The 16418-nt window shown below is 46.8% G+C and overlaps 1 protein-coding gene across 1 annotated transcript in view; it reads left to right on the top strand.

Moving 5' to 3' along the window:
* The first annotated feature begins 258 nt into the window (after positions 1–258).
* The window catches only part of mylka (myosin, light chain kinase a), a 30123-nt gene continuing 13963 nt past the window's right edge, over positions 259–16418 (top strand). The window contains exons 1-17 of the mRNA XM_068328536.1: positions 259–323; positions 3160–3319; positions 3495–3702; positions 3974–4019; positions 4380–4518; positions 4598–4763; positions 4836–4857; positions 4955–5054; positions 5202–5263; positions 5602–5708; positions 5787–5996; positions 9832–9948; positions 10691–10888; positions 11287–11494; positions 11567–11611; positions 13124–13216; positions 14320–15236. Coding sequence (XP_068184637.1) covers positions 268–323; positions 3160–3319; positions 3495–3702; positions 3974–4019; positions 4380–4518; positions 4598–4763; positions 4836–4857; positions 4955–5054; positions 5202–5263; positions 5602–5708; positions 5787–5996; positions 9832–9948; positions 10691–10888; positions 11287–11494; positions 11567–11611; positions 13124–13216; positions 14320–15236 — 2854 coding nt within the window. The 5' untranslated portion in view covers positions 259–267. The remainder of the gene's footprint in view (positions 324–3159; positions 3320–3494; positions 3703–3973; positions 4020–4379; positions 4519–4597; positions 4764–4835; positions 4858–4954; positions 5055–5201; positions 5264–5601; positions 5709–5786; positions 5997–9831; positions 9949–10690; positions 10889–11286; positions 11495–11566; positions 11612–13123; positions 13217–14319; positions 15237–16418) is intronic.

Genomic DNA, 16418 nt, shown 5'->3' with positions numbered 1-16418 from the left:
ACTCTAGTCCCAATAAACCGGAAGAGGTATCCATCATCAATAGATCCAGATGTGGTTCGGGTCTGATCACCAGCAACCATCAGGAGCTGGACAGTTGTATTGATTAGTGATTGATAAGAACTGGGATGCATGCATGCCATGGCCCTAGAATAAGTCGGTCCGCCCCTGTCCCTCCTGCAGCTGCTGTCACTAACGGCGCAGGAGGAAGAGGAGGAGGAAGGGGGACGGGGGGGGAGCAGCATCGGGGGGAAGGGGCGGGGCGCCGGTATGAATGCGGTGATTCTTCAGGTGCAGCAACTCCGTGTTTCCTCCTCAGAGCGTCGGTGAGTTTTTTTTTTCTTTTCTTTTTTCTTTCTCGTTTTCATTTCCTCCACAAACTTTACGAGTTTCACGTTTTACGTTTCTCTTAAAAAACGAACCAATCACGTGGGCGGAGCTTTAAACGAGGCTCGCGCCGGTTCACCCGCCTCTCTGTGCGTCACGTCATCCGTTCAGATCGATGCGGTCATTGGCTTTAAATGATTCCGATTGATTAGGAATAAAACCACAACCGAGTATGTGGAGTGTTCTGTGTTCATGTGATGACGTCACATGTAACGATTGCTTTGATTAGTTTGATTATAACAAAACTCCAAATTGAGCAATAACAAATAGAAACTAAGTATCCACAACCAAATAAATCAGATTAATCAGCTGATGACGTCATTCATCACACGTCTCTGATTCAGCCGTGTAGATGATGGTGCTGCTGTATGAAATAAATACTGATGTAAATAATATATAAATAAGCATAACTATATCTTCTTCTTCTCCTTTCGGCTTTTCCCTTCAGGGGTCGCCACAGCGAATCAATTGCCTCCATCTAACCCTGTCTTCTGCATCCTCTTCTCTCACACCAACTACCTTCATGTCCTCTTTCACTACATCCATAAACCTCCTCTTTGGTCTTCCTCTAGGCCTCCTGCCTGGCAGTTCAAAATAAGCATAGCTTTATCAAATATATAAATCTAAAAACTTAGATAAATAGATATAAAAACTAATTTAAATACAAAAACAGACATAAATATTTAAATAAATACAAATATATAAACAAATATAGTAAGCATGTAAGTATAAATGAATATCCCAGGAAGTGGGACGGCGTTCAGAGGATGTTTACGAAACGCTCGACAGACGTGAAGGAATCTCCTCCGATTAGCATCCAACCTGGAGATGGAGCCCGGTGTATGTTGGGAGATCTCCTCTGATGCTGCTGCTCTATTGTGAAAGTCCTGCTAACAAAGAACGACTGGATAACAACAAATGACTGGTTAACAACGAACGACTGGTTAATGACTGGTCAACATGAACACAGACTCAAACCCTGACTCCGCCCCTTTACCGGTATCAGGTGTTTCCTGTTTGTTTTCCTTCTTCTCTACATCAAACAGAAACTTTCATTCGTGAAAGTTGAGTGAAAGAATGTCCCCCTTCCCCCCATTTCTCTCGACACCCCCACTCCCCCATGTTGACTCAGGCTCCTCTGTTATCTGAGTGAAACCAGTCGTTCTCATTGATCGTCCATCAGCTTCTTCTTCCTGTTTCCAACACAAACATCAATGACATCATTACACAGGTTTATCTGTGATGTCATACACAAAGACTGTTTATGCTGAAGTGTTGAGGTTCTCTCTATGAATGTTGAGGTTCTCTAGGTGTGTTGAGGTTCTCTCTAGGAGTGTTGAGGTTTTCTAGGAGTGCTGAGGTTCTTTCCAGGAGTGTTGAGGTTCTCTAGGTGTGTTGAGGTTCTCTAGGTCTGTTGAGGTTCTCTAGGTGTGTTGAGGTTCTCTCTAGGAGTGACGAGGTTGGATGGGATCAGAAATGAGTTCCTCAGAGGAACAGCCCAGCTGAGATGTTCTGGGGACAAAGTTGAGAGAGCAAACTGATGGTTTGGACATGTCCAGAGGAGAGATGGTGAGGGTGTTGGTGAAAGTGTGATGAGGATGGAGCTACCAGGAAAGAGGAAGAAGTTGAAGTCAGATAGTTTCTTGTTAAACTGTACATTTAAAGCTAAGCTAATGTAGCATTGAAAACAGGCTACATTTTAAATGGCTCACTTCATATGTTAGCTTGCACGTACTGTATATTAGCTATTCATAAATTAATAATACATCAACAGTAATAATTATAAGTTAATGTTGTGGATGCCAGTGGCGTTAGCAGCTAGAACTCCAGCTAGCTAACCTGTGACTACATTTAGATGACATCCTGCATGTAAAACCACATTAGCATCAGTTTACGTGCTATGAAACCACATTAGCTTAGTTGTGTTTGTTAACTGTTGCATTTTATTGTCTTAAACTGTGTTATGGTTTAAACATGTTTGTTGACTGGGGATTAGCATTAGCAGCGTTAGCAGCTTGGTGCGTTTATCCTTCAGAATACAGCAGAACGTGTGTTTTTCTCGAGGGAAGGTGTCTAGATCAGGACAGAACCAGGAGGCGGTTCTGGTCCTACTTCAGATCCAGTCCTGATGTGGACGTAATGACACAGAACCCAAAAGCTTTTGGGGCCTGGTGGCCATGTAGGGCAGCTGCTGACGTGTTAGCCTGTTAGAAGCATACCTTAGCGGTGACAGCAGGAAAGCTAACAGCTGCCTCAGTGTTTGTTCTGAAAACAACCAGCGCCTAAAACCGACGGTCATCCGACAAACATCCACCAACACAAGACGCCAGACAGTCTGAGTGTGCTCCGTTCTGATTGGCTGGAGTCACAGAACCAGAACCGTCCAACGGGCTGCTCCGATTGGTCGAGCTATTGTTTATACATAACCAATCAGAGCAGGTATCCTTATATTAGTGATAATAATAATAACAGTAATAATACTATAGTAATAGCAATAATATTTATAGTAATAATTATATTATAATAATAGTAATAATAATATATTAATAGTAATAATACTACTAATAATAGCAGTAATAATATTGACAATAATAATAATAGTAATAATGACAATAACAGTAATAATAATTATAATATAAAATAATAATAATAGTAATGATAGTAATAGTAATATAATAATAATAGTAATGATTATAATAGTAATATAATAATTATAACATTAATAATTGTTGTCTTCAGGGGCTCAGGACTGATTTTTTTTCCCTCTTCCAACAGCAGGATGAGTGACATCCGTTCAGCTTCATCTTCCTCCGTCTCCCTAGTAACAGGCCCGTTACCGGGATGCAGTTCCTCCAGCAACGAGCCTCCAGTCTTCATCCTTCCTCCCCGCAATGTGCGTGTCCCCCTGGGGGGGGAAGCTCGCCTGGAGGGGAAGGTGAGTCATTCCCTTCATCTGATTCGGACCTTTCTCATCCGTCCGTTGCACGAAAGATGAAAGAAGAGAAGAAGAAAGGAGAGGAAGTAAAGTAGGACAGAGAGAACCACCTTCCTCTGGCGCCCCCTACAGGACCATCTCCAAACTGATGAAGCTGCTGTGTGGTCTTCCTCAGGTGCGTGGCTACCCTGAGCCGCAGGTCACATGGTACAGAAAGGGGAGGACCGTGGTTGGTGGAGAGCACTGCGTGGCCAAGCAAAGTGGCTGGGGCTCCTTCAGTCTGGTTGTGGGCGGAGTCACGGAGGAGGACTTGGGTCGCTACACCTGTCAAGCAACCAATCAGGCGGGGAGACGACAGGTTACCGTGGAGATTCTTCAACAAGGTCAGAACCCTGAACGCACCATGATTAGAGGTCCCCTTGATCTCCTTTCTGGATCTCCTCCTTCTTGATCTCCTCCTTCTGGATCTCCTCCTTTTGGATCCCCTCCTTCTGGATCTCCTCCTTTTGGATCTCCTCCTTCTGGATCTCCTTCTTGATCTCCTCCTTCTGGATCTCCTACTTCTTGATCTCCTCCCTCTCCTGGCCTCCTTCTGATCTTGTTTGAACCTCCAGCGGCTGCAGTTCTGATGCTGTCATGTTCCTCCACCTGCAGAGGCTTCTGGGAAGACGTATGGCCTCCCGTCCTCCATCAAAGCGGGGTGAGCTGCTCCTCCTCCTCCTCTTCATGTGTTTCTGGGGGTCAAAGGTCAACCAGGATGACCTCCTCCGCCACATCTGCTGCTGTCTGACATCACTGATGTTGCCTCCAGTTGTTTTCAGTTTATTGGATGAATGTGTCAGAATATGACGCCGTTTTTCCACTGGGGGAAAGTAACTGAGTACTTTTACTTAAGTACTTTTTTTTCTTCTTCTCCACATTAAACATTTTAGATACTAATTTAAGTGAGTCGTTCAAACCACATTTATGATCAGTCAATAATAATAATGATTAAAGGTTAAGCTCCTCCTCCCCTCCCACGGTGAAAGAAGACAAGACACGCAATTTCCCATAATTCCAGGTGTGGTTCTGGCATCTGGGGTCAGAGTCTCCCAAAGTTCATCACCAAACCAAGTCGAACGTTCGCCAAGCTGGGCCAGACCGCAAAGTTCTCCGCCAAAGTGACTGGAAGGCCACGCCCCCAAGTCACCTGGTACAAGGTGGGAGGAGCTAATGTGAAGTGTATCTGGATGGAACCTGATGGGAAGACATCGACATAAAAACATATGTCTCTGTCAGGGGGAGGCGGAGCTTCATGCTGGTGGGCGTGTCACTATGTATGAGCGCTTTGGACTCAACTTCCTGGAGATACAGGAAGTGTCTCAGGAGGATGGAGGAAGTTACACGTGTGTGGTCTCCAACAGCACCGGAACGGCATTGGCCGACGCCGGGCTCCACCTCCAGGGTGAGTCGACCAATCAGGCTCAACCTCACCTCCTGGATGACTCTCAGCTGACGCTGTCATTTGTGTCCTCAGGTGTTCCTGATGACTCGTCCAGGTGAGTCGCTCTGACCACTCACAAACACAGACACACGTCAACAAACACGCAAAGAGAAAAACTTTATTCGTACCGTCTGATCTTTCATGAACGATAGCCCAAAACCCAGAGAGCAGCGTGAACACGCAGTCTCTTGGAGGGGTGGAGCTCCTGGACAGCCCCCTCTGGTGGCCGCCGGGAGAAGCACAGCCGCTCAGGTGAGTTATTGTTTGATGGTTTGTTGTTTTCTTCTTTCAACACATTAGACTCCACCAAGAAGACTTGGGTTCACGTTTTAATCAGAAGGGTTTGATGTCCAGAAAATAAACTTACTGGTTAACTGTTCTGATTGGTTCTGTCTACAGAACCTGCCCACCTTCAGTCCTGGTCCAGTCCAGCAGCCAATGAGCAGCCCAGACGCCGGCAGGTAAAAAATCAAATCAAATCTGCTTTGACTCAGACCGGCTACTGTTAGCTGACGATGCTAGTTATTAGCCATGTTGTTCTGCAGGCTAAAAGTAGGACAAGGAAGCTAGTTTAGCTACATAGACATTTCCTGTTGAGCTATGCTAAGCAGCTGCTAAATGGTGAATGGAATTTGTGGGTTAACGTTGGGCTATCAGCTGGTGCTAATGTTCTAAATCCCATAGCGATAGCGATTAGCATCACTTAGCTGCTAAATACATTTGATCCAGATCCTGAAGAAATAGAAGTCTTCTAATTTCTTCGAATTGAAGTCTGTCGGTCCTTCATCTCCTGTTGCAGAGCGATGAGGAGGTTGGCGTCGGCGTCGGGGTCCAACCTGCAGTTTGAGGCCGTTCCTCTGGACCAGGAGGCTTCAGAAGGGGCCCAGGTCACCTTCAGCTGCCGGGGTCATTATTACGTTGTGATGTCATGTTGCTGCTGTCCTGTTGTTGCGTCGTCTCATCGCGCTGCTCTCACCCCTTCAGTCTCCTCTGAGGCCGTCGCCATGGTGACGTGGCTGAAGGACGGCGAGCCGGTGAGGGTGGGGCCAGGTCGGCAGCAGACGCGGGATAGGACCTGTCTCACCCTAACCACGGAGCGAGTGAGACGGGTGGACCAGGGAACTTACAGGTGTCAGCTGATCACTGCAGGAGGACAGACGGTCGCCTCGGCAACGTGGATGCTCCATGTTCACAGTAAACCCCTCCCATCCGTCGGTCTGTCCATCCGTCCATCCCCCTGTCTGCTAGAGTCCAGAGTCATCACCCTTACCAGTAATCCAACCCAATAGGGGTCTTAGTGGGATGACAACAACAACAACACAACAACAACAACAACAACAACAACAACAACAACAACAACAACAACACATGTGTGCTTTTAATCACAACAACTGAGTGGACCCATTCCATCAGTTTAGTTCCTGAAGGTTTCTGGTTCTCATCCGTCAGCAGTCGTTCAGGCTGTGGAGTTTGAAGTGTCCAGCAGGAGGCAGCAGAGGAATGGTTAACGGAGTTACACCCTGAGACCCCTGAGAAGATGAGTAGGAATACTGTACTCTAGATACACGAGGAGACAAGTACAAGTAATACATTGCTACTCCACCAGCTGAACGTACTATACATACATTAACTAACACTACTACAGTGTTGTTTCATGGAGTAACAGAACTACAGTTTTCTTTTGTGTAGTTACAGTACTACAGTGTTGTTTCGTGTAGTAACAGTACTACAGTGTAGTTTCATGTAGTAACAGTACTGTAGTGTAGTTTAGTGTAGTGACAGTACAACAGTGTAGTTTCATGTAGTAACAGTACTACGGTGTAGTTTAGTGTAGTAACAGTACTTCAGTGTAGTTTAGTGTAGTAACAGTACTTCAGTGTAGTTTAGTGTAGTAACAGTACTACAGTGTAGTTTAGTGTAGTAACAGTACAGTGGTACCTCTACTTACGAAATCAATTGGTTCCGAAAGAAATTACATCAGTAGAAAATGACCTAAGTAGAGACACGTTTTCCATGCAAATGCCCTAATCCATTCCAAGCCCACAAAAATTCCGACATAAATGTTTTATAAAGCACAAAAATGTATCAAAACATGTAACAAATACATGTTACGATTAGATTATTACACAATAAATTAGAGGTGTGCATAACGTAAAAAACAAAGAATAAAGAATAATAATGACGGACATTTACCTTTTAACAACTGTCCTCATTGTTTTTTGCCCTCTTTGGTTTATGCACTCCTATCTCACGATGCCAAACAACAGAGTGAATTCCAGTCCTCCTTTTGAACTTCTCCAACCACCCACGCGTTGCCTTAAACTCCATAAACTTTCTTTTGTTTTAATAACGTGGCGATTGTAGATGCATTACGGCCATATTCTTTGGCGAGATCAACCAAACGCATCCCTTTCTCATGCTTTTCTATGACCTCTTGCTTTGTTTGTATGGACAAAAAACTCTTTTTTTCATCTTTTCTTTTCCTCTTACTCCATCACTTTCTTGGAGTCCATAGTGAATACGTACTCAAAACGTTATTATATTCGCGCAAAACTATCAGAACACCTCACTGGTCGAGTGCCGAATGCTGGAGACACTGCATAAGCTGCATAAGCACCAATCTAGCTCCACACAGAAGTGGAGTGGCATCCCTCTTAGCCAATGGAATGCCAGGAAGATATGTAATAGGTAATAGCCAATGTTAGAGGAGCTATGAGAATGTTGCGTTCAGGAACCTGTGGGAGATTCAAGTACCAGCTGTGTTTTTACATTACGTAAGTTGTTCTTTCGTAAGTGGAGGCAATATTTTCCTGCTGAGAAATTTCGTAAGTAGAGACATTCGTAAGTAGAGGTATCACTGTACTACAGTGTAGTTTAGTGTACTGTAGTAACAGTACTACAGTATAGTTTGGTGTAGTAGTAGTACTACAGTGTAGTTTCATGTAGTAACATTACTACAGTGGGTTATAGTACTTCTGTCTGAAAACACATGAAGTGAAACCAGCTGATGTGAAAACAGTGAAGTCAGGAAAGAGAGAGAGAAGCTCTCTAGTGTCACACAACCATTAAACAAATATGAGCGCAGGAAACCATATAAAGACAAAACACGCTGCTGCAGTGAATGCAACGCACACACACACACACACACACACACACACACACACACACACACACACACACACACACACACACACACACACACACACACACACATACTGAAGCCAACCCAAGAAGGGCATTGACAGGGAAGCCGTGCTGCATGGTGAAGACCTCCGTCTCTACCAGAGCAGCGTCCGACATCAGTCTCTGAATGGACCCGTGTTTGATGAGCCGAGGGTCAAAGGTCACATGGTCAAAGTCCATCCATCCACCGTCATTCTGAGGTCAACAAGACGTCAGACGACTGTCAGAACCACGTTAGTGTGTGTCGACTCAGATGAAGCACGCATTCCCTTGACTCAGCTTTTTGGATGTTACTGCAGTAACATCCAACAGGCCGTGGATGCAGGTAGCGCTGGTTTCTCTGAGCAGACAGTAAATGCACCATCACAGCCCAGAAACAGAAAAGATCCTCACGGCTTTATTTGGAAAATCTAAATCCAACGGCAGCAGGAAATTCCCGGACAGAACACACACACACACACACTGTAGAGATTCCCACAGACTGACCCACTCGACCTTCAGTCATTCAGATGTCCTTGTGTGGACAATGAAGCTGATGAGACTCCAGGATCCAAACCAGTGCCCTGCTACTGGTTACACTGGGTATATACTGGTTCTTCTTCTTCTCCTTTCGGCTCTTCAGGGGTCGCCACAGTGAATCATTTGCCTCCATCTAACCCTGTCTTCTGCATCCTCTTCTCTCACACAAACTACCTTCATGTCCTCTTTCACTACATCCATAAACCTCCTCTTTGGTCTTCCTCTAGGCCTCCTGCCTGGCAGTTCGAAACTCAGCATCCTTCTACCAATATAGTTCCTCCCTGGGCACACTGTCGTAAGCTTTCTCCAGATCTACAAAAACACAATGCAGCTCCCTCTGGCCCTCTGTACTTCTCTGTCAACATCCTCAAAGCAAATATTGCATCCTTAGTACTCTTGGGTATATACTTGTTCTACTGGTTATATACTGGTTCTACTAGTTATATACTGGTTCTACTGGTTACACTGATATATACAGGTTGTATACAGGTTATACTTGTTATATACAGGTTATACTGGTTATATACTAGTTAAACTGGTTATATACAGGGTTATACTGGTTATTTACAGGCTATACTGGTTATACTGGTTAAATACAGGTCATACTGGTTATATACTATACTGGTTAGACTGGCCAGGAGGAGTTGAGGCTTCCTCGTTTAGTTGTAGCTCCTTCTTTCAATGGATACATACGAGCTCTCAGATTGGCTGCGTGGCTGCTTCACTGTGATTGGCTGCTCCTCCAAACCGGAGCAGGAACACGAGGACCCGGACCGGGAGAATACACACACACACACACACACACACACACCTCCATCACCAGTCCATCAGTCTGACCCTCACTCGTCCTTCTCCATATATGGAGTCTGGGTTTCCTTTTCTCTCCTCAACGTGTGTGTGTGTGTGTGTGTGTGTGTGTGTGTGTGTGTGTGTGTGTGTGTGTGTGTGTGTGTGTGTGTGTGTGTGTGTGTGTGTGTGTGTGTGTGTTCAGACTTGCACATGCGTGTAAGTCTGAACATACAGTTTTATTGGTCTGCAGGACTGAGAAATAACCAATGAAGTACGAGCATCATGTGATGTTAGCTGCTGCTGCAGAAGCTAAAAGTTTATTAAGCTACAGGGGAAACTAAACCTGTTGTTAGCTAATGGAAAAACTAACACGGATGTTAGCCTGCTGGACAAACTAAAGCCAGTGTTAGCTTTCTGATTGATAACTGATTGTTAGCCTGCTGGAGAAGCTAACCGTGATGGTAGTCTATTGAAGACGCTAACAGTGTAGCAAACACCTGTGATGGTCTGATGTTCTTCCTTGTGTTTCTTCCTGCAGGCAGGCTGCAGGGTCAAAGGCCAAAAGTCAGGGAGGAGGCGCCACGTTTCACCTGCTGCCTGGCTAACCTGAGGGTGATGGACGGCAGCAGCGTTAGCATGACGGTGGAGCTCACTGGTACGACTGAGGGTCTGTGTTGTGGTATTTCCTGTCAGATCTCCAGGGAGACGGTGGAGATAAGACCGGATCCACTCCGGACCGGGTGCCGGTTTCCTCTGTGGTCACCATCAGGTCTGAGCTGCGACTCGCGCTGCGACCAGCACTGCGACTAGCACTGCGACTAGCACTGCGACTAGCGCTAAAGAAGTGGACTATAGATCCAGCAGCAGCGTGTGTGGCCTTATGTAATGATTTTCCACTGAGGGTTTTCTCCATATAAGCGGTGATCAGGTCTTTGAGATCCTCGCTGCTCACAGACGTCTCACTGTGAACAGAGACCGGAGAAACGTTCTGTCTGATGGAGGACAGAACCAAAACATACGTTAAAGTAAAAAACAAAAATTGTCCCATAAACTGGCACCATAAATTGGCACCAATAGAGGTCACCTGTTAGAATAAACCAGAATATAAGATCTAATCTTAAAAAAACTACTGCTAGCCATGCTAACCTGGAAGCTAACAGACATACACTTCCTGTTGAGGGAGGAGCTCCAGGACCTCAAGCCAATCAGCTCCATTTGAACCTGGAGCTGATGGGGGAAAGCAGGCAGCCGCTGTAATGGTCACATGATCAGCTTCATCCAATCAGATTCTAGATCTCCATCAGCAGCTTCTGAGGATGCTGACGGTTCTGGACCAGGTTCTGGAGCTGCTGTAGGGACTGCTGTGGTGTTGGATGACCGTGGGTTGTGGTCTTCAGGCGCCCCCCCTCCGGAGGTGCTGTGGCTCCACAATGGGCAGGAGGTCACAGAGTCGGAGGACTTCCAGCTGCTGAGGGAGGAGAACCGCTGCACGCTGCTGATCCAGGAGGTGTTCCCAGAGGACCAGGGGACCTACAGCTGCAGGGCCTGGAACCCGTACGGGGAGGACCGCACCTGCTGCCAGCTGACCGTGGAAGGTAGCCGCTAGCAGCTAGCCTAGCAACCAGTCTGGTCTAAACATGTACAATCAACAGGAAGTCACTGTAGCAACTTAAGCTAGCATAGCTAGCTTAAGCTTGGAGATGCTAAAATGTGTTAGCTAACTTTAGCGGGTGAAACTCATGTGTGCTAATGAAGCTAATGTAGTGTGAAGAAGCTAAAAGTAATGCTAGCCTTACACAGTTTGAGATGCCAACACTAGCCTGTTGGAGAATCTGAAGGGATTATTAGCCTGCTAGAGATGCTAAACTGATGGTCGCCATCTTGAGAATGTGTTTGATTGAATCATGACCCCCATGGGTGAACCGTCCAATCAGGACCCGCGTCAGCAGACACTGCTAGCGTGGCTAAAGCGTATGGTTATGTGTTGACTCAGAGCCTCAGGACGGCATTCAGCCCTGGTTCATCACCAAACCCAAGCCGGTGAGCGCAGCGGCGGGTCAACACGTCCTCCTGTCCTGCGCCATCGCCGGGGACCCGTTCCCCCGGCACACCTGGACCCAGGTCGGCGTGAGCCGACCTCTAACCTCCGGCGGCGAGTACGAGCTTTTGCAGAAAGAGGACGTGGTCTCGCTGCTGATCAGGTGGGTTCCAGAACAAGTGTGATCTGTGAGTCCTGGACCAGAACTGAACCCTGGTGTGGTTTTGTCTGTCAGGAGGGTGAAGCCGGTCCACGCTGGGGAGTACCGCATCAGCCTGAGGTCAGAGGTCAACTCAACATGCCTTCAGTAGTGGTGGTATTTGAGTTTTTAGGGCCTGTTGGACAACCGGATCCAGATGAAGTGAGGATTAAACCAGCCCCCCCCAAACCAATCAGCCGGACCCCCCCACCAGCCGTCCGTAATGGACCGATCCGTCTCCTTAAAGCCGCCGCCCTCCATCGTATTTACGTTACACGTTATTATTCATTAGGAGGTACAAAGGTTCAAGTATCCACTCAGGGTAGGGGGGCAGTAAATCACTAGGGGGGTCCTGGACCTCTGAGCACGACCGTATAAGGAGTCGAAGGCAAACGTTAACATTCCTGCTAAACAGGCTCAAAGAGACCTCGAACGCATCACCAGGAGAGGTATACGTTTAGAACCCATGTCACATGACCAAGAAACCCCCCCCAGCACATGGAGGGACCAGGATGAAGGTGTTAGGATGGAGGTGTTAATATGGAGGGACCAGGATGGAGGTGTTAGGATGGAGGTGTTGGGTTGGAAGTGTTAGGATGGAGGTGTTAGGTTGGAGGTGTTAGGATGGAGGTGTTAGGTTGGAGGTGTTAGGATGGAGGTGTTAGGTTGGAGGTGTTAGGATGGAGGTGTTAGGTTGGAGGTGTTAGGATGGAGGTGTTAGGATGGAGGTGTTAGGGTGGAGGTAACAGGAAATGAAAGAGGAGAAAGTGAGCGGTGGGAGGGTCACATCAGCTCACTCCAATAAAGAACTCTGACTAATGTTAGCTAGCTTAGCCTTAAAAACAGTCTCAGGTGCGTAAAGACATTAGCCTGCAGTAAGCTAATATCTGCTAAAGAACATGTTTTGCTGGAGGGGATCAATGCTAGTATCTGTTAAGCTATTATCTATTATGCTAGTATCTGACAAAAACGCTCTTTAAGTAACTACATACAGTTGTGTTCATGTAGTCAGCCAACAGAACTAATCACTCCTCTGACAATTCTTTTCCACTTGATCTTTTGACAGGTGCTTTTTCCTTTAATGTTAGCGCCTTTCCCAATCTCACCATTAGTTAGCTTTCTTTCTGCAGTTAGCCTGCTAACATTCATCTACGGCTTCGCAATGCCCGCCCAGCGCAATCTATGATTTGCCAACAAAAGTAGTTACGTCACCACGTTGATTTTTGACTACGTTGGGTAGGCTTGGTTTATAATACCAATACATTTGTTTTCATATGTTACACGGGTTCCCACTAGTTATACTAGCATCTTTTATGCCAGTACCTATTATTCACTCATCTTCTGAACCGCTTTTCCGCTGTAGTGGGTCGCGGGGAGCTGAAGCCTATCCCAGCTGACTAAGGGCGTGAGAGTATCTGTAATGCTAGTACCTGTTATGCTAGTATTTATTTAGCTATATGTAACCATGGTGATCTGGTTACATATAGCTAATTTAGATGGAACTGAATCTAAATTCATAAACAGATCATTGATTGATGTGAGGTCAGGGACATTGGAGCCAATAGTTGATCAGGAATCATTTTGATCGATCAGGAATGATGTTGGAGAATGCAGCGCAATCGCTCGTCTGTCCGTCACCAAGGAGACAATGAGAGGAAGAAGACAGCAAGAAGGAGAGGAGGACAGGTATTGATCAGACTGTTCATCTATTAATCAGTCTGCACATCTATTGATCAGACTGTTCATCTATTGATCAGTCTGTACATCTATTAATCACACTGTTCATCTATTGATCAGTCTGTACATCTATTGATCGTAATTCCTGTCTTGAAGGAGTTGTCTTTCAGTGGAGACCCTCGTCTTTCCTCTGATCACTGATCTTTCATTCACTCCATTCTGTGTATTTCCACTCCTCCTCTGTCTGTCTAACTGCCTGCCTGCCTGCCTGCCTGCCTGTCTGTCTGTCTGTCTGTCTGTCTGTCTGTCTGTCTGTCTGTCTGTCTGTCTGTCTGTCTGTCTGTCTGTCTGTCTGTCTGTCCTATATCCAGATTCCCTAAAGCTGCTCTAATCCTCCGTATCACTGAAACCAATCAGAGCCAGTATTTCCTCTCCCCCTCTGTTTACACTGCCATCTGTGTGTGTGTGTGTGTGTGTGTGTGTGTGTGTGTGTGTGTGTGTGTGTGTGTGTGCGTGTGTGCGTGTGTGCGTGCGTGCGTGTGTGTGTGTGTGTGTGTATGTTCAGATGATGCATAGAACAGTGATGAAAAGTTTTGCTGCAAAAGTTTGAAGTTTTCAGAAAAAAATTAGAATAAAAGCTGATGATGAAGACTCCTCCTGACTGATGAAGACTCTTCCTGACTGATGAAGACTCCTCCTGACTGACAAAGACTCCTCCTGACTGATGAAGACTCCTCCTGACTGATGAAGACTCTTCCTGACTGATGAAGACTCCTCCTGACTGACAAAGACTCCTCCTGACTGATGAAGACTCCTGACTGATAAAGACTTCTCCTGATTGATGAAGACTCCTGGTGATGAAGAGGAGGAGCTGGGGCAGCTGGTTGGGGGCGGAGTGTGTTCAGTATTTACATGTGTGTGTGTTCAGGCTGTTCTGGGTGTATGTCCATATAAGGGTAGTCGAGTCACTTGTGATGTAACATGAACATTTTGAGTTGAGGTCTTCTCTCCCCCCCTCCCCCATGTGTAGTGGGCGGAGCATGCTCTGAGGGGCGTGGCCCAGCTCTGTTTATTCTCTCCTCTCTCCCGTTCACTCCATCTGTCCCGTCCAGCCCTGCAGGAGGAGGAGGAGCTGCTGGGACCGCGGCTGTGAGGGGAGGTGCCAGAGGAGGAGGGGGCGGAGCTGCCTGGCCCGTGGCTGTGAGGGGAGGGGCCAGAGGAGGAGGAGGAGGCGTGGAGCGGAGCAGCAGCAGCAGTGTTGCTGTCAGTTGCCAGTGGCAGGAGGCCAACCAGGAGCAGGAGACACAGCGCCTCCCGCACCTGCAGACGGAGCAGAAGGAGGCCGACCGGGACCTGCCTGCCCCCACCGCCCTGCCTCGGGGCCTCCTCAAACGCCGCGTGGACACCAGGGAGCGCAGCGAAGAGGAGCTGCGACAGAGGGAGGCGCAGCAGCTGGACTTCCGGTCCCTTCTGGGACGCCGAGCCCCCGACGCCAAGAACAACCAGGAAGACGAGCCGCAGGAGGCCCGCCCCCCCACCGCCGAGCGCCACCAACGAGACCCAATGGATTTTAAAGCCAACCTGAAGGGCATGAAGGCCAAGCCGGAGGAGAGCCGTAAGGGCGGCGCCCCCCAGCAGGTCGACTTCCGTGCCGTGTTGGGGAAAAAGGGTGCCGCTGCCGGAAAGCCCACCGAGACGCCGGCGAAGAACGACAACGACTTCCGCTCTGTGCTCGCCAACAAGAAGAAGACGGCGCCCCCCGAGAAGAATGGGGAGAGCGTGAAGATGGTGATGAACAACTGTGTGGATGGAGGGGTCACGGAGAAGAAGACCGGCGGTGGCGGTGGCGTTGGTGGGGGTGGGGGGAAGGCACCGGAGTTCATGGAAAAGCTGAGCGACGTGACGGTTCTGGACGGCCAGCGGCTGCGGCTGCAGTGTCGCCTCGCCGACACCACCGGCGCCGCCGTCACCTGGACGTTGGATGGGAAGACCATCAAGCCCTCCAAGTTCATCATCCTCGCCAACGAAGGTCAGAGGTCACACACACACACACACATCATCCACCTGCTGAGGGAAACATAACGCGCTTTTTAAATAAAGTTGTGTGAGTTTGAAGCATGGGTTCACAGGATGGAGACAGCAGACGACTGTTGATGGAGCTCAGAGGATTCAGACTCTATTAATAGATAACAGAACCAGCGAGACAGGATGTGATGCGTGACAGCGCCGTCAGACTATTGTTGGTATTTAAGAGATCACTTTACACAGGACACACACACACTACCACACACACACACGCACACAGCAGGAGCCTTTAACCCTCTCTATTCATGCTTTATTACACATGTAATAAATGTTAATAACTGCTGTAAACAAGTGATGGATGTTTGATAATTACTGTTAATGTTATTCAATGTAAAATTTTCATGAAGAAAACATCAAATTAATTCAACATTATTTATTGTTAATGAAGAAGTGAAAATCTTAGATCTCCTGCAGGCTTGGTGGGCGGGACTCAGACTCAATCAGCCAATCAGAACATATTCGATCATTAAATATCAAACACATTTTACTTTCAGCTGTTTTTAGAGAACGTGTCAAATTAATTTACTAAAGTTGCTGCTGATTTATTTTGTTTTGACTGAACCATCAACTAAAGGTTTCATTCATTGGACAAAGCTGCTTCTGACAATGCCCTCTCACCTGTGGCAGTGTGATGTCACAGTGATGTCATCAGGACAGAAATGTCTAGCATGCACTCTATGTAAGCAGCTGAATGTTGACGAGGCTTCAATGACTTTCACTCCTGGTGCATGAATGGAGATGTAGTCAGGATGTTTCTCTCAGCACAGGGAGAAACAGTCTCAGTCTCATCATTCAGAGATGTGACGACCTGCTAACAGATTCTATAACCGGGTCAAAATTTATTACATTAAAAATATTTCTAGTTTTTTACAAAATAAAAATTTGAATTTTCTTTTTCGATGATTTGGACTTGAAACATTTCCATATAAACATTTTGCATTCTGAGATTTTTTGTTTGTTTCACCAGCAGAACAAACAACCTCCTATAAAAATCTGGAGGGAAAGCGTTCCCTTCGACTCCCAGCATGCATTTCAACATCAGCTATCCAATCACAGAGCTTGATTGTTTGTGAAGTTGAAAATTGTAGTTTGTCATTTTGATCACAAGTCCGTTTGATCAGTTCAC

This window comes from Antennarius striatus, chromosome 12 (genome assembly GCF_040054535.1).
Source record: "Antennarius striatus isolate MH-2024 chromosome 12, ASM4005453v1, whole genome shotgun sequence".
NCBI classification, from domain to species: domain Eukaryota; kingdom Metazoa; phylum Chordata; class Actinopteri; order Lophiiformes; family Antennariidae; genus Antennarius; species Antennarius striatus.
The sequence above is the reverse complement of the archived record's forward strand: the minus strand, read 5'-3'. Positions and strand labels throughout refer to the sequence as shown.